General features: G+C 42.5%; 2 protein-coding genes across 4 annotated transcripts in view; one reads left to right on the top strand and one right to left on the bottom strand.

Annotated features, from left to right (window-relative positions):
* LOC108901506 (LIM and calponin homology domains-containing protein 1) overlaps nt 1-27,742 on the top strand; it is a 151,057-nt gene that overhangs the window by 9,118 nt on the left and 114,197 nt on the right. The window contains exon 1 of one of the 2 annotated variants that reach the window (XM_051072546.1): nt 23,256-23,586. The exons of the other annotated variant lie outside the window; for it this stretch is intronic. Coding sequence (XP_050928503.1) covers nt 23,485-23,586 — 102 coding nt within the window. The 5' untranslated portion in view covers nt 23,256-23,484. Of the gene's footprint in view, nt 1-23,255; nt 23,587-27,742 lie in introns of those variants that run through there. 2 annotated transcript variants of the gene reach the window in all.
* Nucleotides 11,929-20,976, bottom strand: LOC108885712 (transmembrane O-methyltransferase homolog). Of its 2 annotated transcripts, XM_018680129.2 has the most exons (7): nt 20,744-20,976; nt 20,008-20,063; nt 19,590-19,884; nt 18,264-18,460; nt 17,851-18,171; nt 13,585-13,625; nt 11,929-13,484 (listed from the first exon to the last, which is right to left on the bottom strand). In XM_018680129.2, exons 2-7 carry the CDS (start codon nt 20,008-20,010, stop codon nt 13,478-13,480), a joined length of 864 nt encoding a protein of 287 aa, XP_018535645.1. In that variant the 5' UTR covers nt 20,011-20,063; nt 20,744-20,976; the 3' UTR covers nt 11,929-13,477. The 2 variants fall into 2 exon arrangements, with proteins under 2 accessions (XP_018535645.1, XP_018535643.1); XM_018680127.2 differs by lacking the exon at nt 13,585-13,625.

Raw genomic sequence — 27,742 nt, 5'->3', positions numbered from 1 at the left:
GCCCCATGTTCTACCCATGATGGCAGACTGCAGCCTGATTCCAAATGCTTTGTGAATACTAAACAAGCTACTATACAATGAGCATTTGATTGGATTCATATAGCTGCCCTCTAACACACTCTCACAATTGGCTTTAAGGAGCTATAAAAGGATATGGGTTAGCTCAGAGCTCACAGGCCAATACAGACAAAAAACATTACAGTTCCAACAAAATGCTGTTATGTTAAAAGGTCAATTTATATATCATTAAAGCTGTACAGAAACAAAGCACCTACAGCCTGGTTTATGTGGAGATAGGCTGTAGCCACACTAAGGAGAGTTTTTAATGTAAAATACAACTTTTTTATGCATCAAGTCTTGCAACTTAAATGACCATATAGGTTGCTTGTCCCTCATATACAATATGACCTCTAGGTTGTGCATCTAGCAACAGGCATACCAGACCACTCAGTCAGGTTTAGGCACAAAAACGGCATGGTTATGTTGAGGAAAAGTCTGCGGTTACTGGTTAAAATAAGTACTTCTTTGAGCTTAGCGGACCTTTGTCATTATGGTTACAGTAACAAACATGGTCAAGGTTGTGGAAAGGTTGTTACACTAGCACTAGGACCGTGGTCTCCTGTGTGAAAGTCCTGTGTTTTGTTCATTGTTAAGTCATCATAAAACAGCTTTACTTGCCCAACGCTGGGCCTGTACTCACACATCTTAAAATTACATTAAAATGAAAGGTAACAATTTACACTATTCAAGCATAAAGGCCTTAAGTGCTGCATGCTATTACACGATCAAAGAGCTTTTGTTCAAATTTTGGCAGTGGTTTTAGGAAACACAGTACAAATGATTTCCATTTCATTTTACGAGAATGATGAATGGTTTTAGAGTATCATTATGTGTTATGAATGAGTTTAACAGTGTTTTATTCTGAAACCTTGAGTGTGCATGAATAAAAGCACTAAAAGTGCTTTATAATATCATTACTCCTGATTTTATTATCCCATCATATTTGTATTGTATCAGAAGACTATGTATTGTAGGTAGGTAATTCATGGTAAATTCAACTGCTGATGCCACATTCAAAATCTGCAGCGCTTCATTCACATAAAAAACTGCAGCACCATAAGTTGTATTATCTGGTCAGCAATGAGAAATGGCACTTAGATGTAGCCTACATGTAACATTTCACAATGGATGACTTCTAGTTCCTACTCTGACATCTACTAATAACAACACAAAATGTTTTCAGAGTGTAAGTGGATTAATTCATTAAAACATTTATTTTTGTGTCCACTTCTTCTTGATTATAGGGGAACCTGAAATACTGCAGCATGATGACCTTCTACCTCCCAGCAGCACAGAGGAGAGAGAAAACAGGAGAAAAGGTATTCAGTTTTAAACTGGCCTTGACAGGTCTGACTTTTCAAAAGGAAGAAAAAGCACTCGCCTGATGAAATGCTGCAAGAGGGAAAAGAACAAAGCGTGTGGTGCTTTCTTTTATTCAAATCTGTGTTTCACAAAAACAGAAAACTCAGCAGGAGAAAAAAGGACAGATTTTTTTAGACGGGACCACATAGGAAGAGAAAGGCAGATGCTAACGTGTCAGCAGCTCCCTCATCCTGACAAGACGTGGCCAACAAGATATGATGCTCACCATTTGCAGTTGAAAATTTTCCCCAAGTCTTGTAAGTGCTGTCGAGGATGCTGTAGCTTGGAAGTATAATAGAGCCACAGATAGCTTTAATGGTGTGAAATGTGCCACAGTGCCATTACACCCCCAGTGATATACAGACCTGTCAGGAAAATCACCCAAATCAGGTCAGTTTTGCACTCAAAGCAAATGGACAACTCTGGTCCAGACTGATTTAATCAGTGTCTGATTTACAACCTCTAACCACCTAATGTCCCACTGCCACGCTCACATTTGTTTTCCTATCAAAGAACTACAATAAATCTGTGGAAAAAAGGGAACAATTTGGATTGGACGGTTTTTCCTCTCTATTCTCAGCCCACTCACAGAGCATAATGTCCGTGAAATGAGGGGAAGGGGAGAGAGCAAAAAGAAATCTAATATTATTGTACCAAACACTGGCCTGCAACTAGACATAAAATATTATGACTTATTGTTTAAGGACATGGATTTTGACATTTGATAACCAGGGCCATGAATAACAAAATGATCCAACAGGAGCCAATTCAGCAAGTTACAAAACATTTTCCTCATAAAGTGAATTTTGTTTTTATGCTTTGCAGTGTGAATCACAAAGAACAAAATCCAGACGTGAATAAACACACATTCTAAATGGAAAAATCAGTCAACAGAAAATTTATGAAAGGCTAGAGTGTGCAATTAAAAGCTCACTGCTGGCAAAAAATTGAAGTTTGAACATCTACAGTTCCATTACATCTGTGCAAATTCCATCTACTGACAAAAATTATATGATATGCTCTAAGAAACAGCTACAAAACAAAGCTACTTATCTTATGATTTCCACCTAAAGGAAAACATATGGGTCATACACTTGAGAAGAGATCAGAACAGATGAGAAGAGACTAGAGTACCAGCAGTCAGATAACTCTGCATAAAGACTGAAACTTAACTGCATCCAAAGGTGACAAAATCCGCTAACCATAAACCAAAGTGTAAAAGTGACAAGTCTTGTTATCACCGGTTCTAAGAGGTGACCAGCAGAGTTTACAAGAAGTTACTATTCCCAACTAAGAAGCAGCATATAGTCTTTTAATACATTTCTGTTTTTGTACAGATCAAACCATCACATAATAACTGGTAAGCTGTTTCCGGTTCTTATGCTAAGCTAACTGGGTTGCTGGCTATAGCCTTTTACAGAACAAAGAGATAAGACAGTATCTTTCCCCTCATCTAACTCTTGGTTACTATTACTTTTAACTTTAATTTCCTGTAATCACAAAGTAATTATTCTATGGTCTGTGTGAGAAAACTAAATGTAAAAACCATCTTCATAGCCTTATGTAATAAATCACTGATGGTCAAATTTCACAGTAACATACTTAATGCATCAGATCACACGGTGGCTCATACTCACATGCAGGCTCAGATTAAGCCAACATAAGCACACACACTCACATACACACCTGGACTCTCAGCAGTAAACAAAGACCTGGAGCAGAGCCAGCAGCTCCATTGTTTGAGATTTGATCAGCTGTGCTGTGGCTGTGACCCGAACCCATTCTGTATCCTAATGAAAAGTCCATTTGGACGACAAGCAATGTTGCCTCCTCTTCTCATGTGGGCTTATAAAACAAGGGTCTACACGAGGGGATTGAGGAACACTTGTCCTCCGTTCTCAAATAAAATGAAAGGGACCATGGTGATGCATCAGATTCAATATTCAGAGCAGCCATTAGCAGCTGTGTGCAGGGGAATCTCAGCAGAAATCACATAAAATACCACAGCAAACAGGATGGTCAGTGAGGAAAAAAAAAAAGAGCACCCATGAAGTGAATTTATACCATTAGGGATTCTTAGAGATGGCCCCAATTCAAGCATGTTGGTCAAAAATGAAAGAAGAATTCCATTTAAATTTCATATAATGCTGTGGTACTAGCAACTATTACAAAAACAGTCATGGATCACATGATGCTTTTTCTGCTTCAAGGCTTAATATATCTATGGCTACTTCAGTGATAATAGACTCCTTGTTATGGTTTGGGTTAGTTTGTCTTTGTGTTGTGCTTTTTCTCTCTGTTCCCCCTTCCCTTTTTTCTGTTTGGTTGCAGAGCTGGTGTGTTGCTAGGGGTGTGGCTGTCTCCTCCTGCTGGCTGATTACACACACCTGTTTCCACTCCGCTCGTTCTCTCTTCGCCTTCTTAAGCCCGGCCTTCACCCCAGCCCTTTGCCAGAGTATTCCTTGCTGTATCCAGTGTGCAAGCTCTCAACGCTACCTGTGTTTTTGGATTCTCCTGTTCTCTGTGGCTACCTGTGTTCTCCAGTGGCAGCGTTTTCTGTTCCTCGTGTCTTCAGTACTTTCTTTAGTCAGCCAGTCGCCTGCCACGCTGCCTGCCTATTGTTCCTGTGTTTTTCATCAGTGCCTGATTAAAGAGCCATCTGTTGGTACCTACCTGTGTGTGTGTTCTCTGCATTGGGGTCCTAAACTAGAGTTCATAACAGAATACTCTGGCCAAGCATGGACCCCGCAGAGATTGAGAGGGTAAAACTCGCTCTCACCTCTCAAGGAGCACGGGTGGGCCAACATGAGGATGCTCTGAAGGATATCACGGACAAGCTGCTCTGCCTGGCCTCCAGCATGACCCAACTCGACGCCCGCCTGGACCAGGTCTCCACGCAGCTTACCTCTCTGGCGGCTCCTGTTCCCTCTTCGGCTCCACCAGTCCATCCTCCAGCCCCGACTACTTCTCCTACCCTGCCCAGCCTTCCTCGTGAGCCCTTTATCCCCACTCCGGTCAGGTATTCAGGAGAAGTAGGGTCTTGTAGTCAGTTTCTCCACCAGTGTTCATTAGTTTTTGACCAGCAGCCCTTATCCTACTCAACCGACAGGTCCAAGATCGCTTTTGTTAGTAGCTTACTTTCAGGGAAGGCGTCAGCATGGGCAGTAGCCACAGCTAATGCTAACTCACCTGCTTGGCAAACATACCATTCTTTTTGCTGTGAGTTCCGTAGAGTTTTCGACCACCCACTCCGGGGCAAGGTAGCTGGTAACCGGCTACTCTCCCTACGTCAGGGATCCCTCACGGTAGCTGCTTATTCAGTAGATTTCCGCATTCTCGCTGCCGAGTGTGGGTGGGATGAAGGGGCTTTACAAGGGTTATTTCTGCAAGGGCTCAGTGAGGAACTCAAAGATGAACTTGCTTCTCGGGATGAGACCTCTTCTCTGGAGGAGCTAATCTCCTTGGCTATCCGTTTGGACAATCGCCTTAGCGAGAGACGCAGGGAAAGGGCAGTCAGAATTAGGGCCCCTTCCCTTCGATCAAAGTCCCCTTGACCCTCTGGTCCCATGGTACCTTGCCCTCCTCCGGAGCCACCTTCTGCCTGTACATCTCCCCCAGCTGCCTCTTCCTCCCCCTGCAGAGAGGAGCCTATGCAGTTGGGGAGGATGAGACTCACCCCCACTGAACGTCAACGCCGCTTCCTCCAGAGACTGTGCCTCTACTGTGGTGGTGAGGGTCATGTCCTCGCTCTCTGTCCCTTACGACCAAAAGATTTGGCTCATCAACCTCTAGGGGAACGTTGGTGAGCCGAACTTCTGCTGTTCCCCCATCCTCCAAACGTTTTTCTCTGAAAGGGACTGTTTCCTGGTCTAAAGAGGGCATTCCTCTCCCTGTCCTAGTGGACTCTGGTTCGGACGACAATTTCATAGACTCTGGTATTGTTTCCCGTTTTGACATCCCCTCAGAACCCCTTCCTGAACCCAAGGACGTTTTTGCCCTCGATGGTCGCCTTCTGGCCCATGTCACTCTCCGAACTATTCCTGTGTCCCTGCTCCTCTCTGGCAATCATCGAGAAGATATTTCCTTTTTCATAATCCCCTCACCATCTTCTTCTCTGGTATTAGGCCTTCCCTGGCTCAAGCTCCACAACCCACACATAGACTGGTCCACTCTATCCATTACTAATTGGAGTTTATTTTGTCACTCCCACTGTCTCCACTCGGCCATTCCCACCACCATCTCTGCTCCTGGAACCCCTAAACCCATAGATCTTTCCTCAGTTCCCCAGCAGTATCATGACCTCCAGGAGGTGTTCAGCAGGGACCGGGCTCAATCTCTGCCTCCTCATAGACCTTATGACTGCAGTATTGATCTGCTCCCTGGAGCCCCCTATCCATCCAGCAAGCTCTATAACCTCTCCAAGCCTGAAAGGGAGGCTATGGAGACCTACATCTCTGACTCTCTGGCAGCAGGTCTCATCCGTCCTTCCTCTTCGCCCTTGGGAGCAGGATTTTTTTTTGTAGAAAAGAAGGACAAGACTCTTCGGCCCTGTGTAGACTACAGGGGACTTAATGAGATCACTGTTAAGAATAAGTACCCTCTTCCCCTGATCGATTCTGCCTTCGCTTCCCTCCACCAGGCCACCATCTTCACCAAGTTGGATCTACGTAATGCTTACCACTTGGTGCGGATCAAGGAGGGGGATGAATGGAAGACCGGATTCAACACTCCTCTCGGTCATTTTGAGTACCTTGTCATGCCTTTTGGGTTAACCAACGCACCTGCTGTCTTCCAATGTCTCATCAACGATGTCCTCCGTGATATGCTCAACCGGTTTGTTTTTGTCTACCTGGATGACATTTTGATTTTCTCCCGCACCCCTGATGAACATGTACAACACGTCCGGCTAGTTTTGCAAAGACTTTTGGAGAACCGTCTTTTTGTTAAAGCCGAGAAGTGTGAGTTTCATGTCCCCTCAGTCAGTTTCCTGGGCTTTGTGGTGGAAAAAGGGCAGGTCAGGTCTGACCCTGCCAAGATTAAGGCAGTGGTTGAATGGCCCACTCCCACCGACAGGAAGCAACTACAGCGGTATCTTGGGTTCGCTAATTTCTACCGCAGATTCATTCGCGATTACAGTAGAGTGGCTGCACCTCTTACTAAGTTAACCTCTGTCAAATCACCTTTTGTTTGGTCCCCTGCGGCTGAGGCCGCTTTTACTAAGTTAAAGAGTTTATTTTCCTCTGCTCCCGTGTTGTGTCACCCTGATCCCTCTGTCCAGTTTGTTGTAGAGGTTGATGCCTCGGACTCTGGTGTGGGAGCGGTCCTGTCTCAACGGTCCACCTCTGACCAGAAACTCCACCCCTGTGCGTTCTTCTCCCGCCGTCTCACACCTGCGGAGAGGAACTATGATGTGGGGAATCGGGAGCTGCTGGCAGTGGTGCTGGCCCTCCAGGAGTGGAGGCACTGGCTGGAGGGTTCTACACACCCTTTTATTGTTTGGACTGACCATAAGAACCTGTCTTACCTCCGTTCTGCCCGCAGACTCAACTCCCGTCAGGCTCGGTGGGCTTTGTTCCTGGGCCGATTTAACTTCACCCTCACCTACCGGCCAGGCTCCAGGAACGCCAAGCCTGATGCCCTCTCTCGCCAGTTCTCTTCCCCCGTTGAAGGTCCTGCGGTGGACACCATTCTGCCTTCCTCCTGTGTGGTGGGAGCTGCCAGGTGGGAGATTGAGCAGCTGGTCCAGGAGGCCCTGTCTGATCATCCTACCCCGGAGGGTGGTCCTCCCAACCGCCTGTTTGTCCCAGAGCCTGTCCGTTCCCCTGTGCTCCAGTGGGGGCACTCCTCCAAGGTGGCATGCCATCCTGGGTTTCACCGGACCCTGGCTCTGCTTCGTCAGCGTTTCTGGTGGCCCTCCATGTCCGCTGACACTAAGGAGTTCGTCTCTGCCTGCTCAGTCTGTGCCCGGAACAAGTCTTCTCATCGTGCTCCTGCTGGTCTCCTACGCCCTCTTCCCATACCCCATCGTCCCTGGTCTCACATTGCCGTGGACTTCGTCACTGGACTGCCACCATCTGATGGTAACAACACCATTCTCACTGTTATTGACCGATTCTCCAAGTCTGTCCATTTTATCCCGCTCTCTAAACTTCCCTCTGCCCTAGAGACTGCTAATCTACTCATTCAGCATGTGTTCAGGCTTCATGGAATCCCCCAGGACATCATCTCCGACAGAGGACCTCAGTTTTCCTCCAGAGTTTGGCAGGCTTTTTGCCGAGCTGTGGGGGCTACAGCCAGTCTATCCTCTGGTTACCATCCCCAGACTAATGGCCAGACTGAGCGGGCCAACCAGGATCTGGAGGCAGCCCTTCGCTGTGTTGCCTCTAATCACCCAGTCTCCTGGTCTTCCCACCTTCCCTGGATCGAATATGCTCACAACTCCCTGGTCAGCTCAGCCACAGGTATGTCTCCTTTTATGGCTGCTAATGGCTTTCAGCCTCCTCTCTTCCCTGCTCAGGAGACCGAAGTGGCAGTTCCCTCGGTGCAGGCGCACCTCCAGCGTGCCCGCCAAGTCTGGCGTGAAGCCCAAGCAGCTCTAGCCCGTACTGCGGCTCGGAACCAGAGGTTGGCTGATCGTCACCGCACTCCTGCTCCCCTGTATCAACCCGGCCAGAAGGTCTGGCTTTCCACCCGTGATCTTCCTCTCAGGTCTGACTCCCGCAAACTCTCCCCCAGATACATCGGCCCATACACTATCGACCGCATCATCAACCCCAGTGTGGTGAGACTCCAGTTGCCCCCCTCCCTCAATATCCACCCGTCTTTTCATGTCTCCCTGCTCAAGCCTGTCTCCACCAGTCCTCTGTGCCCTCCGGCCGAACCCCCTCCACCCCCCGAATCATCGATGACCACCCTGCGTTCACTGTCCGGCAGCTGTTGGATGTGCGGAAGCGGGGTCGGGGCTTTCAATACCTGGTGGACTGGGAGGGGTACGGGCCAGAGGAACGTTCCTGGATCACTCGCTCACTCATCCTGGACCCTGAACTCATTAATGACTTTTACACCAGGCATCCCGACAAGCCTGGTAGGCCGCCAGGAGGCGTCCGTTGAGGGGGGGTACTGTTATGGTTTGGGTTAGTTTGTCTTTGTGTTGTGCTTTTTCTCTCTGTTCCCCCTTCCCTTTTTTCTGTTTGGTTGCAGAGCTGGTGTGTTGCTAGGGGTGTGGCTGTCTCCTCCTGCTGGCTGATTACACACACCTGTTTCCACTCCGCTCGTTCTCTCTTCGCCTTCTTAAGCCCGGCCTTCACCCCAGCCCTTTGCCAGAGTATTCCTTGCTGTATCCAGTGTGCAAGCTCTCAACGCTACCTGTGTTTTTGGATTCTCCTGTTCTCTGTGGCTACCTGTGTTCTCCAGTGGCAGCGTTTTCTGTTCCTCGTGTCTTCAGTACTTTCTTTAGTCAGCCAGTCGCCTGCCACGCTGCCTGCCTATTGTTCCTGTGTTTTTCATCAGTGCCTGATTAAAGAGCCATCTGTTGGTACCTACCTGTGTGTGTGTTCTCTGCATTGGGGTCCTAAACTAGAGTTCATAACACTCCTGGGAAATAAACTCAGTGGCTCCATAACCGTTTCTGCTCCACCCATGGCAGTTTGTTGGAATTACTACCCATTTTGAAATAAGGTCATTACAGCTTGTTCTTCTGGGGGGCAGTACGGTGTGTATGTGTGGGTATTGTCTTTGCCTATTAAATTTGGTAAATATTAGATAAACTTCTTCAGGGAAATTTGCCAGTCAGAGAAATTAGTGCTCCTTTAATTTTTAATTACTCAGTCTGGCTTCATGGCTCTTTAAAAAAAACAAACAAACAAACAACTGGGAACAGCCTTTGAGGTTATTACAACCTACAAACACCTTATCGGTAAATGTTTTACAGACTTTCATGGTCTTCAGAGGTTGAATCCTACTGATGCAATGAGGTGGGCACCTGTGATTTTTAGTGAAATGTCTCAACAACTATTGGACAGACTGCCATTCAAACTGTTAAAGACAATCAGTCCCCAGAGGATGAATTTTAATAATTTTGTTGATCCCTTTACTTTTATTTCTAATGCCATCATCAGTCAAATTCTTTGGTTTATTACCAAATACTTACAAAACTAATGAGATTCCCATAACCTTAGCTGAATATGTTTATTGCTAATTTGTGGGGGATAACTCTGGGGTTTGTTAAATTTAGGCCTTATTTTCCCTTGTTATGTAAATGATTGATTAGGACAAAGATCTTTAGAATCGTTGCATTATTGAGCAAGAATTATGTACCCGGCCATCTTGAACAGCTGCTGCAATGTAATCCAGTGGGCAATTGTCTGCATCAAAGCACGTCCACTGATAGGACTCAGATAGTATTCCTACAGAGAAAGACCTTTTTATTAAAGAGTAACATCCTACATATTACCACCAGACACCAGTGACAAAAACAATAATTTTATTCAGCAGAACAAGGAGGCTGCTGGGATATTGCTGCCTCAGTCAGTTAGTTTGGTTGTGTTGTTGTGTGGTACTTTTATTTATGTGAAGGATCTGAATACTTCCTCCACTACTCACAAACTAACTGATTGAGGCTGAAGTGTTATTGTAATGATACTTCTGACATGAATAATGTGAATAATTCATCCCCTTTCGTTTACTAAAATTATGGATATAGGTGATGGAGAATATGCACTGAACTTTTCAAATAATCCTTCCCCCTGCTCTCCTGTGAGAACTTTTTAGTGGCTATTCATTTCCCTGGTAACTTATAGATCAATGAATTCACATTTCTCCAGCCCACCTTTTTGTGTGTATTTTGTGCTGAGATCAATACACCCTTAGTGGGCTTTGAAAGGTTGATGATGCAGAAACACAATTGATCCATTAATAAAACAGTCGAGTCCAATCCATACTGAACAAGAGAATGAACATTGGGCTACATGTATTCACAGGCACACACACATATATATTTACACACACCCACACACACACACAGAGTATAGGCACACAATCTATATTTCAACTCTGGTGGACTGAGCAAATTCTTGAATAATACATAAAAGGTCAATGATAATAAGATGTCCTGTCGATGTACGTTTATTGAAGTAATTGTACTTGTTCCATCTTTTCACAGTATTCCCCCTCCACCTCCCTCATCGACCCTCTCTTTCTGAGAGGCTGTCTCTCTCTTTCTCTCCCCTATATGGGCCCAATCACACCAGAGAGTGGCTGAGCAAAATCCATTTGCCTCTTGGCATGATTAGACACTCATCGAGCACTTTATTAGGAACACCTGCACACCTGCCTATTCATGCATACCCAATCAGCCAGTCATATGGCAGCAGTACAGTGCATACAATTGTGCAGATACAGGTTAGGAGCTTCAGTTAATGTTCACATCTCCCGGGATTTTCAGGCACTATGTCTCAGGGTCTAAAATTTATTCAGAATGGTGTGAAAAACAAAAGCCATCCAGTGAGTGGCAGTTCTGCAGATGGCCTCGCAGATGACAGACGTCAGAGGAGAATAGCAAGACTGGTTCAATCTGACAGACAGGCTATGGTAACTCAAATAACCACTCTTTACAACTGTGGTGAGCAGAAAGCATTTCAGAATGCACAACATGTCAGAACTTGAGGCAGAATGGCAGCAGAAGACCACATTGCGTTCCTGTCAGCCAAGAACAGAAATCTGAGGCTGCAGGCTCACCAACACAGGCCAGTTCACTGACTGCCAAAACGTAGCCTGGGCTGATGAATCTGGATTTCTGCTAGGTACACAGATGATAGGGTCAGAATTTGGTGTCATCAGCATGAATCCATGGACCCAACATGCCTTTTGTCAACAGTACAGACTGGTGGTGGTTGTGTATTGTTGTGGGGAATGTTTTCTTGACACATTTGGGCAACTTTGGCACTTTATGGCCACAGTTTACTCATTTTCTAATATCTACTTCCAGCATGATAATGCACCATGTCACAAAGCAAAAGTCATCTCAAACTGGTTTCATGGACATGACAATGAGTTCAGTGTACTTCAGTGGTCTCCCCCGTCACCAGCATGTCACCAGATCTGAATCCAATGTGGCTGAATGGGATATTTGCAGCATGATGATGCAATCACATCAACATGAACCAGAATTTCAAAGGACAGTTTTCAATGCAGAGAGCTGAGGCTGTTTTGAGAGCAAAGGGAGGCCCTGTCCAGTATTAGTATGGTATTCCTGATAAAGCACATGATGAGTCTAATAACTGATCTTACAGGGAAATATAACTAGGGGCAATTACTGGAAATTGGAAAGGTGTGGCAACATGAAGCATGAAAGAAAAAAAAAATTCAGTTCAGTAAAAGCATAATCTGACACTGACACAGAAACAAACACACCGCTTAAGCACTGGAGTAAAATGCATCATTTGCAGTAATAAATAATGACAGTCTTTGTGCCCTTATCACTCAGGTGCTAAACAAATAAATACTAGATTTTCTTTTCTTTCGAAGTCAGGCATCAATCTGCCTCCTACCAGCATTTTAACTTAAGAGGCTTCAACCTCTACAATATAACTGAAAGAACAAACAATAACACAGTGTTGACGAATGAAGCAGTCATTTGTATTTGTGCTCCAGGGTTAGGATTATCAAACACACAATGTTATTTAAGTTTATGATTTTACCTTGCCTTGGATTGAGTAAGTGAAACCTCTTCAATGTTATCAAGTTCATCAAAAATTCACTTTGTGTTGCTCAAACACACATTCAATTAGCAAGTAGCCAGCTTTTATTGTGTTTAGCAAATATGTAAATAAAATTTCATTTATTTAGTGTCAGAGTGAATACTATAATGATGAAAAGAGTTAAATAAGCTCCAAACAGCACCATAACATATCTGTAATACTGCCCTATCGAGGACGGTAGTAGTGCTTGTCCAGTTTTTCCTCAGCACCAAACTAATGCTCTTAATGTCTGAACTATGAGACATGGACAGCATGTCTTGATTCTCCCCAAAAATAAAAATCTCAAGTGTAGGAGGTCTCTTCAACCAGGAGGAGGGAAAGTACATTCTGAGAGGCTTCAACCCTCTTAAGACACCACATGCTGGGAGGTCTATTTTCTCCCAATCTTCCCTCTCTCCACAGGGAGGGTATGTGTGTGAATGCCTGTGTGTGTGTATGTGTGTGTGTGTGTTGCAGGTTGAAGTCTGGGTCAGAGGCAGGTGGTAGAGTCACTGCACATCGTCAGATCCCTCCACAGATTTAAAGACCTAACTTTAGCGTTTTAATTTTTCAGTAGCTTTTCTGTGATTTGTAGTAAAGGACCAGGTCACCAACTTAATTTGATCATGGCTCAGCTGAGCCGTCTTTTTTCAAGTCTGTGTTTATCTCACAGGTGTTTCAATCACTTTAATATTTAATTAAACATGTTGGTTTTGCAAATAATCTGTTGAGCCAATGGATATATTTCACCATCGCTAATTTGAAATCGTGAGAAAAAGTGTCAAGGAAACGAGGTGGGAGGGAAAAGACATAAGGGAGAAGCTAATTATCTAAATTTAATCATGCAGTATATCTTATATCAACTAAAATAAAGTTTTACTTAAAGAGTCATTGATGCTCCCCTCTGCAGCCATACATAGAAAGATAGATATATAGATATGTACTATAGACACACAGATACATTGTACAGAACCATACACACTACAAACCCTAAGCCTATTAAAGTCTTTTTAAAATGACTATAATATCTTAAAAGCACACATCAGACAGTCTAAAAATAAGTCAGCCCTCACTCCTGAGAAGATGACATGTTGGAGAAATAACAGTTTCAAGTGACAGCAATCAAATGTGAGGATACAACATCATTACACAACCCTGAAGTGAACAGAGGGGGTGGGGGTGGGGGGAGCAGGCTATCGCAGTGTACCAAATATAGAAGTCCCTTGGTCTCTGGAGAGGCCATCAGGAGTCTCCTCTCTCCTTTCGCTCTGCCCACTCCAGTTGATGAACCAGACGCACAGGAGGAAGGCTTTGTTCTTTCACTGCCTGAGAAGAGACATGGTGTGAATTTAAAATGACTTTGCTGTAAACAAGTGTTTATGTTGCTAGACTTCCCAATGTAAAACGGCACATAAAACAGCACTACCTTACAGAGGATTGCTGCTGTGCTGCAGGTGTCTGCCAATCCTGTATAGTAAGTTGAAAAAAATAATAGTTTGATGAAGTCCAGTAGAATCTAAATTTAGTAAAATGTGACACAGTAAACAGTCCTACAGATAACCTTTATCCCCACTAATCACAGAATGAAAGCTACTTGGAGGTTAAATGTAAGAAAAATTGTCATGCTCATTTCAATTAAAATAGCCCCACACAATCTGACCCATTGAAGTTTGAAATTTAAACGACTTTATACAGCTGGGTACTGTCCTGATTAGAAAATAGACAGCATTCATTGTTTGCTCAAATGCCTAGATGGCTCATTTTTACAAGAGAGACTGTCCTCCTACGAAAAATGACAGCATCAGTTGTTTCAGCCGGTGTCCAAAACAGCACTTGTTTACGTTTAAGTACCAAAGCCCTGTAGCAGCTGGAGGAGTTATGCCTCTTGTCCATCAGGAGCAAATGAGGAAATAGTGTGCTGTTTGTTACAGAAACACAAAATCTGCAGATGTAGGAGGTCAGTGTAGAGGAGTGGGTCAGCAAAACACTGGACTTTTAACTATGTCTTGTTCCATTACCTTGACCAAGTGGCTGGTATTGTAACTGTGATGTCAAAGGAATGACTATTTTAAGCCACATCATACTCCTTCCTTAACACCAACCAACAAGTTATCGCATCATGAAATGGACTTGTTTTTCCAGCTGTAATTTGTGACAGTTTTGGATGTCATCAGAGTCATCCTGCTGATATATATCGGTGTAAGAGCAGAAAGCATGTGTTGTTCTTGTTGGTGGACAAAGCCCTTTCTCCATACTTTGTGTTCATTTCATCCGTGTTTGTGCATGTTTTCTGACAGCTTATGGATACAGATGAAATGGAGCAGTACCACAGAAAATCGTGGCAGTGTAGCCAATAGTTCAAGCGAGGCACGACCGTAGGACACGACAAAGAAACTCTCTGTTAATATTAGTTAAAAGAATTCTCCGTCCACATGTCTTGATGTATCTAATGGCCTCACAGACCACTGTCGTCTACAATGCTGCCTCCACTTTTGCCTTTTTCTTAAGAGGTACATTATTATGACCTCCTCCACTGTGACAATGTCTGTTGTCAGAAACTTTTCACTGACAAACCATGTTGTCAGGTGAGAAAACACTCTAGTCTCATTAAGTGTAGAGGACTTTTTTCCACTTCAATCAACCCTGAAGAGATGGAAGTGAGGAGGTATTGATTCAGCAGCATAAACGTACAGTTCTTTTGCTCTGTTGTGTAATTTGATGTACAGAGAACAGAATATCACAGTTTTGATCTAAATCTGCATGTTTGATGAAATAATGTTAATGGAGAAAAATGTTATGGCAAAAATCCTACAAAACTGTCCACACTGTCAATCCTCTACTTTAAGTGTAGTATAGGATCATAGCTGGCATGGCAGTTGACACAATACAAAAGATGAATATAACATTCTCTGCATAACTTTGACACTCACAGCTACTGAGGAAGTTTCTGTCTCAGTTGTGAATTTATCCTGGTGAATAGCTAGCCAGAAGTTCCCAGCAGTGAGATGTGGGGTGTTTGAGTATGAAGGGCCTTTGTGCAGAGAGCCCGAGGGCAGCGGAGTGTGGCTCTTTTAGGGTTTGATTTAAAATTGAAAGCTGTGTTTACATCCGCTATCCAGCCTCCATAGCACAGAGAGCAGTTCATAGCCTGACGAAGGAGGAACCCAGAAATTGAACCCATTAAAATAGGGATTTCTTTTTAGGGAAACATGGAGGGAGGGGTGAGGGATTGGGTGGTCATAGAGCATGGTGTTTACATTTGGTTGTACATCATTGTGTACACTAGTGGTGCTCTGAAAGGAGGGCAAGGAAATGTTAAATCACCTCTGACAGCTGAGAAATTGACCACGTCTTGGCTCTAACACTCGCGTTGTGGGAAGCAGGGAGATTATCTGAGCTGAAATGGCGGTGGAAGCTAATGAGCAATCATTACGGTTGGTCTATTTTGTGTAATTACATACACATACTGGCCATTTGGGGACATGTCAGGTACAGCTAACATGACTGTAATGCTGTGTCTCTAAAATGTCTAGTATCAAAAAGCCATTATCTTGTAGTACATTACAGCTGACTGAAGGTAAATTCAACCAAATTAGTAAATATTAACATAAAAAACAGCATGTTGGTTCACAAAAATACAAGATACATGTGTAGATTTGCATTATACTAGGCCACCAACATGTGACTGCTTGTGTATCTGTGAGCTGGGCATAAGTTTAAATCTTATGACCAAAAAAATATTCCTGCTTTTCTTTTCACTTATGCAAATCTGGCTCATAGCATAGTAAGGAGAGCTGAGTCAAATAACTATTACACCATGTTGTTTTTCTGTATTAAATGGAAGTATCAGTCCATAATTCAAACACAACTTGCAGTAAATATTTACAAAGACAACAAACTCTGCCAGAAAACAGAATTTAAAGACTACTTCTTTCATTCAGCGAAAGACAAATTGCAAACTCCTTCTAATGGATGAAAAAAATCCTCACAGATGATTACACCCACCCTGAATGTTGCTTTTCCCAAAGTGAAATGCTCCAGATTGCTAATTAGCGATACTAATATTCAGTACTTTGACTTTCATGCAGGCAATCACTTGCTCTGAGTGGGCGTCACCTTTTTTCCAAATTGTCTTGATGTGGAATGTCTTAATTTGGAATTAAAGTAGTTATATTTTGGCACTGATTTTGTGTCTAACTTTGTCTACTAATCAGTTGGTTGATTATAGTTCTTCAATTTTTCCATAGTAGAAGTACTTTTACCAGAGAGAACAGTAACCTGATGCCTGTAGTCTACTTTCCCATTATTACTTCATATTGAACTGAAATCCATGTAACCTTGTAGCACAGAGGGTTGGGTGGTTATGTCAGACAGCAGTCAGTGTTCAGCTAATACATAATGAACAACCCCAGTGGCAAACAAACCTTAAACATATCAGAGTTTCCTGGAAACAAGTCTAATTCAACAAAGGCAATCGCCATTTCCCCTGCTGTGCAAATAGTGATCCAAGCATGAGATTATAAAGTATTCATGTAGCTCGTCAAATTCTGCCAGCACCATTACCTGTTTTGCTCTGTGGAGACATTCACAGTGAACAGTTAAACTGGATGTATTTACAGCATCCTCATCCCTCTCTGTGTATTACCTAACCTCCATGTCTAATTCATAAACATACACCCCTTCCCCTGACTCTCTCTTTCTATCTATCTCTCTTTAACTGCAGTGAGCTCTTTTAGTTTGTATCATTTTACTCACTACAACACTCAGCACGCTGCGACCTGGAGTGTGGACCCACCCTGAGGCTCCTGGAAATATTGCATTTAATTAAATCGTGTTATTGCACAAATATTATTTATTTAAATTCACCACTAAATTGTCTCTAAACCATGTAATGACTTTCCAGCTGCTTTGAAACCCTCAGCAGTGCCATTAGAGGCTGATTCAGAAAAAACTCCACCTGAGTTCTACCCAGAAGACAACACTGATTCTCCTCATTTAAGATGCTTGATGGAACACTGAATCTCAGACATTATAGCCACTTAGATTGCTGATGTTAGTGAAAAGGGGGGAAAGATCGGCTGGGAGCAATTTCCCCAATAATGCTTTATTTATTTAATTGTAAACACAGATGCTGAGGTCTGAGAGTAAACAACACAACATGCACAAGAGTGAGTGTGTGTCAGAACAAGACGGCTGTGAATCATCTACTTCATTATAAATAAATCAGGAAATATAAGAGTATTTACATCGCAAATTCAAAGACTGACTTTCCTGTTTGTAGCAATAGAGAAGATGTTTACTTGTGTTTACTGAGCAGCCCTGGGGTGCAGAAAAAACATGCAAGTTCTTAAAACCGGTGGCATTTTCCTTTAAAGGATTTGCTTGGTCAAAACCAGTTCAGTGCCTGAGTTCCAATATTTTTAAAAAGCAGAGTGCGCCATCAAGTGGTTATTCTGTGCTCTACATCTAGTCATTTTTTCTTTGTTGTTTTTGTTGTGAGAAGAAGTCATTGTGTAAATACATCAAGGATTTTCACCATAGCACAAAAAAGGCTTTTCTACTTGTGTTTAATAGTTGTTGCTTGTCATTCATTCAAGTATATATATAAGTAATAGTTGAGTCTTTAATACCATTAGTCGACACAAACTGAAATCACACACCCACATCTTTAGATTTTGTCATCACATTCTACCTTAGTATCTTCCCTTTGGTAGAGGATTTCCACCATGAACTGAAGCTCTGTCTTGATGCAGCAGAAGTCTGCTCTCGCTTTGATGTGATCCAGGATTTCTCTGAGATCCTTAGCTCTTCTTCTTCTGTTGATCAGAATGACGGAGCAGCCGGAGGAGCAGAGGAGCGCTTCCTTCTCCAGAGTCAGCAGGTCTGGAAGGTACTGCTGGGGATCATGGTCCATTAGCACCAGGTTGAAGCCTTCACTGGTCCTTTGATCAGGCTCAAGTAATGATCGCAGGGTTGGGATGGCCTCAGCTGAGCTAGATGTCAACACCTGGAACTGAAGAGGATGAGAAGAGTGGAGGAAAGGAAGTTAAAATCCATTTGCTACGCTATGTTTTATCAGACTGTGGTGATCATTCCTGACTGTACCTGAGAGTGTTTGAAGCCAGCCACCAGGATGATTTCTTCTCCCAAATCTGCTGTGAGTGGGTCCAGCTCCACTGTGATCAGTCTGCCAGCAGGGGGCAGCAGACGCAGCAGGCGGACTGAGCTGTAGCCACAGTGCATCCCCAGCTCCAACACCCTAGAGGGACGGACACGCCTCACCACTTCATCCAACGCCTCACCTGAGTTGAGAAAAACAAGCGTGGTGTTCATTTCTTTGTTGGCTCAGACCAGAGGATGTTTTGAACATAAATGGATGCCAGTGGGATGGATCTGGAATTTAGAGCCATATGCAGTGTTTAATCTTAACCAGTATCTGTCTTGATAAAGACACCACTCACTCACTAATTATGTTACCTTATGTTGCAATAGCATAAGAAATTAATGCAGTAGAACTTGCCAAACTCATGTCGTATTTGTTACCAACTACTAATATGGAAAGTCAACATTCACAACTGACAAGATTGATTATTTAATTTAAAGGTACAAATGTTATTAAGCTGAGAAAATGGATACAAAATGTAGAATGCAGGCTGATATACTGTAAACATGGAAGCAGCAGTTTCTTAATGATTTTCTACTAAACTGCCTGTGGGCAGAACATAGTAATTAGAATTACTTACAGAATTGTCAGTATTATTAATGTTGTTGATATCATGAATGGAAGTTAAGACTGATGGATATGGTTTGACTTTTTCATAATGCATCTGTAAATTATCAATTTTATTCAACCTTAATAAACAACTGGTTCAACATATAGCCACCGGATTAAAACAATTACTACTGCTGTTCCAAACGCTGCCTGAGAAAATGTGCTGTATATTTCAGATTTATCTGACAGCAAAACGGAGGAAAAAAATGGAGCTGCCTGAGTTCAGCCACAATGGCACAAAGGAAGGGAAAAGAGCGCCACTCTCAGGAAGCTTCATCAACAGCAAATCCATAATAACAGCAGCATTATTTTCATCTATCCCACCCCTTTAATTCCTCAGAGATGGTCATGGGATGTGGAAATTCATGCCTGAATGATATTTGATTTGCAAATAAATTTATGTTAAACTTGGCTCCTGGATGTGTGCACCTGTCAACCACTGGTATCTCAAAACACAACAAATTGTGCTCCTCTCTCTCTCTCTTCCAGTGGATCTATACCCTAGATTGTAGCCTTTAGATTAAAGGACTTTCAGTTGTTAGTCAAGTATAATATTAAGATATGTTTTAATTCATGTACTAGTTTGCACTGATATCACAAAGACAGTTTCATGTGACTTTGTGCATTTGGTAAATAAAGTGATTCCACTGCTTACTTACCAATCTCTGGACCAATGCATAAAGAGGGGTGTGTCTCAGCATAGAGGTCAAAGGTCTCCAGGACACTGTCAGCTTTGCCATGGGTGCACTCAGAGAACACAAAGGCATGGGTGCTCTTAACACACACTCTCCCTCGCATCATCCTCAGCACCCAGGCCACAGCTTGATGGTACAGCTTGAAGACTTTGACACGATAACGGCTGGATACCATGATGATGGCAGGAAGCAGTGGGACGGAAACAGCAATCAGCCACATTTGAACTGCTGCTGGAAATACAGTAAGAAACCTCAAAACCTGTGGATAAAGAGGGAGAAGCTGAGATCAGTTTGTGGAAATCTGGCATTTGAGTTAGAAAACCTCTCTCCAAAATGAGATTTCAGAAAAACGACATATTGTTGTTGTTTGATTTTTAAGTACCATTCTGAGAGGTTCATCTCATTGATTGTGGTTGTTGTTGGATCCAGCTTCTGATTCTTGGCAAGAAAAAGGCAAAACCAAGTTTTTATTTTCAGCAGATTAATGCTGCAATAAACATCCACTATGGTATAAGTATATTGTAATTCTTTTTGGTGAACAAATTTAATGGTTAAACAATCTGTGTTTTGGCATGCACAAGTTATACTTCCAATTCAGATAGCATTAGGGGAACATTAAACAAAGTATGATTTGTGCCATTTTACTTGGAGCCAGTAAAAGTGTGTCAGTGTCACATTTTGAAAGCAGGATTGTCAAACCATGCACTGTGGAGGGCAGAGAGTCTGCAGTTGTTTCTGACAGTCAAACACTACAACAAAGGCTTTTCCTTAATTCATCTGCTGTGACGTTGGAATGAAAACCTGCAGAGTCAGCCATCCTTTCAGAGACTGGCCACTCACTCTTTACATTTCAATAACTGTACAATGCCCTAAATGGATGTGTAGCCCTTTATGAATTAACTTTAACAAACACATCTCACCAAGATTTTTTCAAGATTTGTCAGTTAACTAAAATAGATAACGTACAGTATATGTATAGTTTATGGTGTTTCACTATTTGAAGAATACAGACAGTTTATTAACACATTTTAAATAAATAAAGAAAATGTTAATTTTAATATGAAAATTTAACTGATTTCCTGAGACAGAAGTAATAACACAGTGGTAATGGTTCTTACCGAGCTGCCCTGTTGCCTGTCCAGGTTCAGAGTGCATCCTGTCAAACACAGGTGGGACTGTCACCCCGGTAAGTCAAGTAGCCTATGTAAGCAACATGTGATAACAGCCAGCCTACTGTAAAGCAAACCATGATTTTCTCTTTGACATAGATCTTCTGGGAGAAATTCAACAGGAGAGAAAGCCACACTAAACTGTTTTTCATATCCAGGAAGTAGACACCTGAGAGACAGAGGAGAGGAGTGGGGACTGGATTCAGCTGGATACACACAGCAGACCTGTTTGGGAAAGCTCCTCCCTCTGCTTTTCAATACTGCTGCATTCTTCCACAAGAGGTCAGCAAAGATGTAAGAATGTCTACAACCCCGTGGACAATACTGGGTGTCTGCAAGACCTGGAAGTCTTGACTGGCATCATCAAGATGTTAAGGCCTCCTATAGTGTATATCTAACAAATAGCCCATGGCCATTAGAGGAATTATCTGATGCAAAATGTGGATTAGAGCTTTTATTTAAAAATAAATAAATAAATAAATAAATATATAAGTAGGGTAAGACAGGGGGGCAAAGTTTAATAAAGTTTTCCAACCTTGTTCAGAGTAGCCTCTGTGTTAAGAGTTTCATTATTAATCTTCTTGTGTAAGTCTGGTGCAGGCTGAACCCAACTTTTTATTTGCAAAATAGTGATTTATAAAATCACAGAATCCATCATTTTTGGCAGAATCAAACTGATCTGAAGTATGAGAATATGCTGATTGACTAATATTCATGTTTTCTAAATAGCAGGCCATGATTTAGTTAATCGTTCATTGCCTCAATAGCTGGCAGTCACAGGTGAACCTCAGTTTTGTGTTCCTTTGCTCTAAATCAGTGAACACTCTGCTCTGTCAGTTGCCCCATATAGTGAAAGTGGGTATGAGATCCCCAGTGTGTTGCTGCCCTCATTGGCTGGTAGTGGAGCGGCGCTGCTTTGTGTATTTTTGGCCATTGGAGTGAACCATACTGCGGTGTGCAAGTCCTGTCAGTCCGGCTACGTCAAGTTAGCCAAAAACTGCCAGATTTCTACCGGAACCGAGGCGGGTTTGCTATCAAAATAAGAGCCTACACAAATTGCTACAGGAACAAACGTTGCAGGTTCTGCATCAAACGTCATTCTTTTATATGGACAGATGTTTCTATCTTTTGTCCACCTCACTTATATCAATCAGGGTAAGCTAAATAAGAGATACACTTCTCTTACTGCATTATGTTTAGCTGGGTGTGTATTGAGTATGAAAAGAAGTATGAAAAGGAACATGTGAAGAGCATACATTTAAGATACATTAAGACACGAAATATCCTTATTTATCAATATGAAATGCACCTGTAACAGATGAAGAGTCTTGAATTTCTTGGCTCTTGTTTTCATAAGACAGAATGATATATTTGGTTTTCTTTCTCGAATTCACATATTAATAAATATTTGTGTAATTTCCGGTTACATTTCTTTCTGGTTTGTGGTTAAAATTTTCCTACCAAACCTGAAGTGGGTGAAGACCCGCCCCTACCTTGCCTCTGATTGGCTAGTACTAGTTACCCTTAGTGGTTGGGTTATTCAGGTTTACGCATGGAAAGTGATGATTGGTCACGGCTAAGGTAAGGACATCAGGGTAAGCCAATCAGAAACAGAGATAGGGGCGCGATTTTACCGCCAAAACGAAGACATATATTTACTTCCGGTTACACTGTGCGTTAACTTTGAGCTTAATACATCTGTGAGTTTGAGATACAGAACAGCAACTTGAAAACCTCAAATACCCATTAATTATGCCACAAATGGGATATGTTTCATTTCGGCTGGAAAGGAAGAATCTGGAAATGACTTCAACCCGGCGGTAGGTTCAGTGTTGAGAGACAACCTGTAGCGTCTTGCTACTGTTTGTCCTTCAGAATCAGATGCTAGCTTACTTGACTTTCGTTTAACATTAGTTCATTGCTAATGAAGGCTAACTTAGAAGTGTTAGCTAGATGTAAAAATGACGATTATTTAGCCACAGGAATAGCACGGATTTATGGCGTTTGTACTTGGAAGGTTGAATAAGCACACTTAAAGTTCCCCTTTTTAGCTTAATTAGCACGTTAAGGAACATCCTGACAGATGAGGAGACTAGTTTCCTGTCTATCAAACTGCCTGGAGAGGGAGACAGGACTTTTATTTTCTGATTTCTGATATTTTTTTGTTCTCGTTTAAATTGTGTGTTCTGTAAAAGTGAAGTGTTTATAGTATTGTTGAAGGAGTTTTGGGGGTAATTTGAGTGTGTGAGAAATGCATATGTTGAACAAATAAGATAAACATTACAGTTTCCTTGATAAACTCCATTAAAGGGTGTGATAATATTGGTGTCTGTTACAGCATGCAATGTAATGTGTTATATTTGAATGTCCCCCATGATACAATATGGTCATCCACTAAAACTTATTTTGAGCGCCTTCACCGGAAGCCATGTAACGAGAGACTCTTGCTGACTTGACGCTGGTTGTCTGCCCACAGACTCCAACAGGAGCGATACCGGAGAGCAGCAACTGGTCCGTTGCCTCGCCGGTGCTGCTGCTGCTGCAACATCAACACCTACAACCGACGGAGTAGACGGGGCTGACTGACGCCTGACGGTTCACGACTAATTTCGGTGGAATAACGCGGCACTGAGCTGCTTTTACACATTTTTAACAGGCTTTAACACTTGAAGAGCTGAGCTTCTTCGCCAATGGCAAGTCCGGTTGCAGACATAGGACAGTCTCATCAGCATCACCCTGTGACCGAGTCGGCCGCAGAGTCCGCGTTTCAAGAGGCGCAGAAATGGATAGAGGTGAGTCACGGAGTACTAAATACAAAACCAACCCTCAGGCACTTTGCTTCCCGTTCGCGCAGGTGTTTTGTTGTCATTGTGTGGCCTTAGTTACTGTTTTGCAACCTGTATCTGCAGCGCCTTCTCATTTTAAACGGCAGTTTGCTTTTTATTGCTTCGTCACCTGTTGAAAGGTGACTCAAACAGATGATTTGACTCGGATTCGGACGAAAATCCCAATCATTTTCCTGTGAAGTTCCTTTCGGGGCTTATAGTGTTGCTTGGTAGTGTATTTATCACGAATATGTTGAATTTATTCGTATTTTAATCTTATGCAATGTAACATTCCTGTAATAATTTGTGTCTTAGAAAGTCGATACTGAGTAACTTATCTAAACAAATAAAGTTACGTTTTGTGTTACTTGTAATGACATAACCTAACTGCGTTAATGCCTTAACATTCCAAACAGCATAGTGCACATATTTGGAAGAGATCCTCCTGAATGTTGCAGTAGGCTTTCAGTTGTTTTTGGTGAGGGCCATTGTACAGTAGCCGTGGCTGCTGTGGGGCCTGGTGCATGTTTGGCTGAAAACAATGAATGCATCATGTGGAATGGATTTTTGCCTCATTGCGAGCCTGGTGAACAATAATCACACAAATGAGTTTTTGTTCTGGGAGAATTTCAATCACGACACGTTGCCTGCCCCTGTTGCATTTGACTTTGTCATCCTGCAGTGAGCTGGCCTCTCATCAGCCCTCAAAACACTGATGATGACTGGCTGATTATCTCTTGCATGTCGGTAGGATGTAGGCACTGCTCTGTAGGTTTAGATAAAGGCTTAAAAATGTGATTCCAAGCCCACTGTGGCACGAAGCTTTTTATGAAGTGAGTGAGCAGGGGCGGTTGTAGGGATGATGGGGCCTCTGTACAGGAGAGGACTGTGCCCCTACCACACCGCCTGCCCCCCACTTTAATTGTACCAGTATTGCTGCATTACTTTACAGCTTTGTGTTTGTGTTACTGTTCCACTCTTCAGCTGTTAGTAACATATTTCTGAGAAGCATCAGTACAAGATTGCATAATATTGGTAACCACCATCTAACATAAACTTTAAAGAGTAGCATTGCATTGGTCCATTTTACTGCTGTTGATGGTGTTAGTAGACAGTTATTTGAACCCAGGTGTGTCACTTAACAAAAGAAATCAGATTCAAATTAAATTCTTGAAATCAGGTACATCTGGCACATTTTCCTGTTCAGCACCTGCACTAAGACTTGTAATAATGCTAGTGTCAATGTTGGCCAGCATCATATGTAGTTATTAATAAGCTGTGTTTAAGCTAATTCAAGTATATTACATATCAAAGTCATATTTTTAAAAAAGTCAAATCCTCTTTAAGAGTGTCAGAGGCCATTACAGGCCTATTTAGCAGCACCAAACTCCTCTGAGGCCCATATCATATCTTTAAAAAGCCACTACTGACCTAGAATCTCAGAGGCAGCTCAGGCCTGAGAGCTGAAAAGCTGGGAAGGAACAGATACCACTGCTGTGTTGTTGTTCCTCTATCACCCTTTTCCCTATAGGGACTGATTTCATTACCCATACACACCTGGTGATGGTCTTTCAATCACCTCAGGGAACCAGAGACAGGTCACTGGTTTCTTAATGAACAGATTAACACAAAGCCTCAGTCAGCAACCCAGTGGCTGATCTCTGACTGCTTATATTCAACTGCTGTGTCATATAAGGTGTCAGGACTTGAGGCTAGGAGTTATAACAACAGGTCCTCTGTTTGCCGGCTATTGTCAGTGACAAATCAGAACATGCACAGAAACAGTGGAGACCTGAGTGCTCGGTACTGTGCTCCTCATCAGCCATTTACTTTGGTTGGAAAATAAACCGTCCCCTGCCTTTGCCTGTCTTTTTTGCTCATGCGTAGCTCATTTTAGATTTGTACCTTTACCTGTTAATAATACTTACTCCTAATCTCATGTCTGATGTGTTATGGAGGAGACAATAACCCACATGTGCTATGTTAAAGGACTTAATTAAGAAGACCGATACCTGAGTCCAAGTAACAAATACAATACAACAATTGGATTACATAGACTTGTCTCCCAGAGACATGTTTGATTACCTCCTAGTGTTGTTTTAAGACCTGTTCATATCAAATCAGTTTGTGGGGGATTTTTGTTATTAACTTGAGGCAGCTGCTCTTTAATTTTGGTTTGTTTTGGCAGGTGAGAATAATTTGAACTTTGCTGAGCTCTTTCTAACCACACAGAAACCCTTGAAACTGCCATTGAAAACCACATTAATGCGTCTCTGTCAACATGTCTTGGTGGTCCTGCCATAGTTGCATCTGGGGAAGGAACTGATTTATAGTCCAGTGTTGGATTTTATCCTGTTCATTAATGTACCACCACTGTACTGAAACAGACACGTGCTGAGTTATTACATTGACATGCAGTTTTTTATATACGAGAAGTAATTCTTCACACATGTTTTGACATGAGGGAAAGACAAGAGTTTTTTGCACTGTAAATGAAAAGTAATATCATGAAATAGTTTGCACTAAAAAATGCATTGGTAGAGGAGAAAACATTGATGCATTCTGGTGTTAATGAGAAGGGAAGATTGTTACACTTTTTTCAGTGTCAGCAGTGAGTGTGAGTACTTGAAACATGTAGGATAAAACATGAGCAGCCTTAGCTGACCAATCACAGCTGTAGAGGCTTCTATGTAGTATCACCATAGCACCAACACATAGCTGCATTTTTGAGAAGGTGCATGTCAAAACCAACCAAGCAACCACCACCACAAATTTGTTAATTCTGTTTCTTCCAAATCAGCAAACCCTTATTGTCCACTTTTGAATTTTCAAAATAGTCCTCAAGAATGTGTCACCATGGGAACCAAGCTCAGGCAAATAGCATCCCGCAGCCCTGTCTGTAAAACCCAACACCTTGATATGAAGCATTCACACACCTGCGCTCATTTACTTCCTTGACGGCCGCTTCCTCTCACCATCTTGTCAGTAACAACTGCGCCTAATGACAGTGTTTAGGCTTCTCTGAAACTTTCAGAGGAGTCTGACTGGCCCTTTGATGAGGGTGGAAAACCCTCAGTTGGTGAGCTTGATTGATTTGTGTTCGTATAGCCACAGGGTGTCTGCCATGGACGAAACTCAAATGATATTATCTGACTGAGGCTTTTCTCTGAAACACACCTCAGTGGTTTGATGAATTGGTTTTCTTCTCAATTGTGGTTGAAGACTAGTTTGCTGCTGGCAAATTCATATCAAAGCGTAATTGTGAGAGAATAACTCTGTCAGAGTTGAGTAATTTCATCACTCGTCTCAAAGACATTTCTGGGAGAAAAACGTTCAACTGATACATAAACAAAGAGAATGTATCGAACAAATGGAAAAACTTTACGTTACATGACCCAAAACTTGCCAAGAAAAGTAATCCCAGTTTGGCACATGGGATGTAATAAGATATTTTGTCAGTTTACATAAAGCCAAATACTAGAGATTAAGTCAATGAAGTATTTCATGCTGGTTGCTGGTTTTTCCTTGAGAAGTCAATCATACTCAGGAAAAGCAGTGTAAAATAATGAATTAAGTCTATGTAGCCTGGCAGTTGAGCAGTGTTGCCAGAGAGTCTTGTACAGCTTTAAACACACTATATGATTTAAAATCTGCTTAAGACTTTGCTTTGACAGCTGTATCTTGGTGAGAATGGGGAGGCCTTCTTGAGCTGTCTTCGTAAATGAACTTGTAGTGTGTGGTTTATTCAGATTTCTTGTCTCAGGTCGTAACCATCACACTTTAATCCTGCAGTTTATGATTATCATTATGATGGATGAACCTTTATTGCATATATGTTGCCATATGTTCACGGTTAACAGTGTGATGTTGTTCCGTGGTATCCATGATGTCCAACCTCTGTTTAAGCATGCTAAAGCCACGTTATGTGTCTAAAATGTAGAATATAAATAATATTTCTTGGCAAGACATCGGTTTACTCCAGAGCTCGTCTCAACTTTTCAGTGTCTCGATTTGTTTTGTATTGTCAGAGTATCTCTCTTTCTTTCTCTATCCCACCACCACCTCCCCCCCTATCCAAGTCACAGCATGTTTAGGGGCTTGTGAGTGATACAAGGTTCCCTTG

This window comes from Lates calcarifer, linkage group LG8 (assembly GCF_001640805.2).
Source record: "Lates calcarifer isolate ASB-BC8 linkage group LG8, TLL_Latcal_v3, whole genome shotgun sequence".
NCBI lineage: Eukaryota > Metazoa > Chordata > Actinopteri > Centropomidae > Lates > Lates calcarifer.
This window is presented reverse-complemented; position numbering and strand designations above follow the sequence as displayed.

Bases quoted from the DNA above. Each gene is read 5' to 3' on its own strand.
- LOC108885712 (XM_018680127.2), bottom strand. The intron at 18,461-19,589 runs GTAAGTAAGCAG...TTCTCAACTCAG, and splicing joins ATGCATTGGTCCAGAGATTG to GTGAGGCGTTGGATGAAGTG. The intron at 13,485-17,850 runs GTAGAATGTGAT...GTCTCTTCTCAG, and splicing joins ACCAAAGGGAAGATACTAAG to GCAGTGAAAGAACAAAGCCT.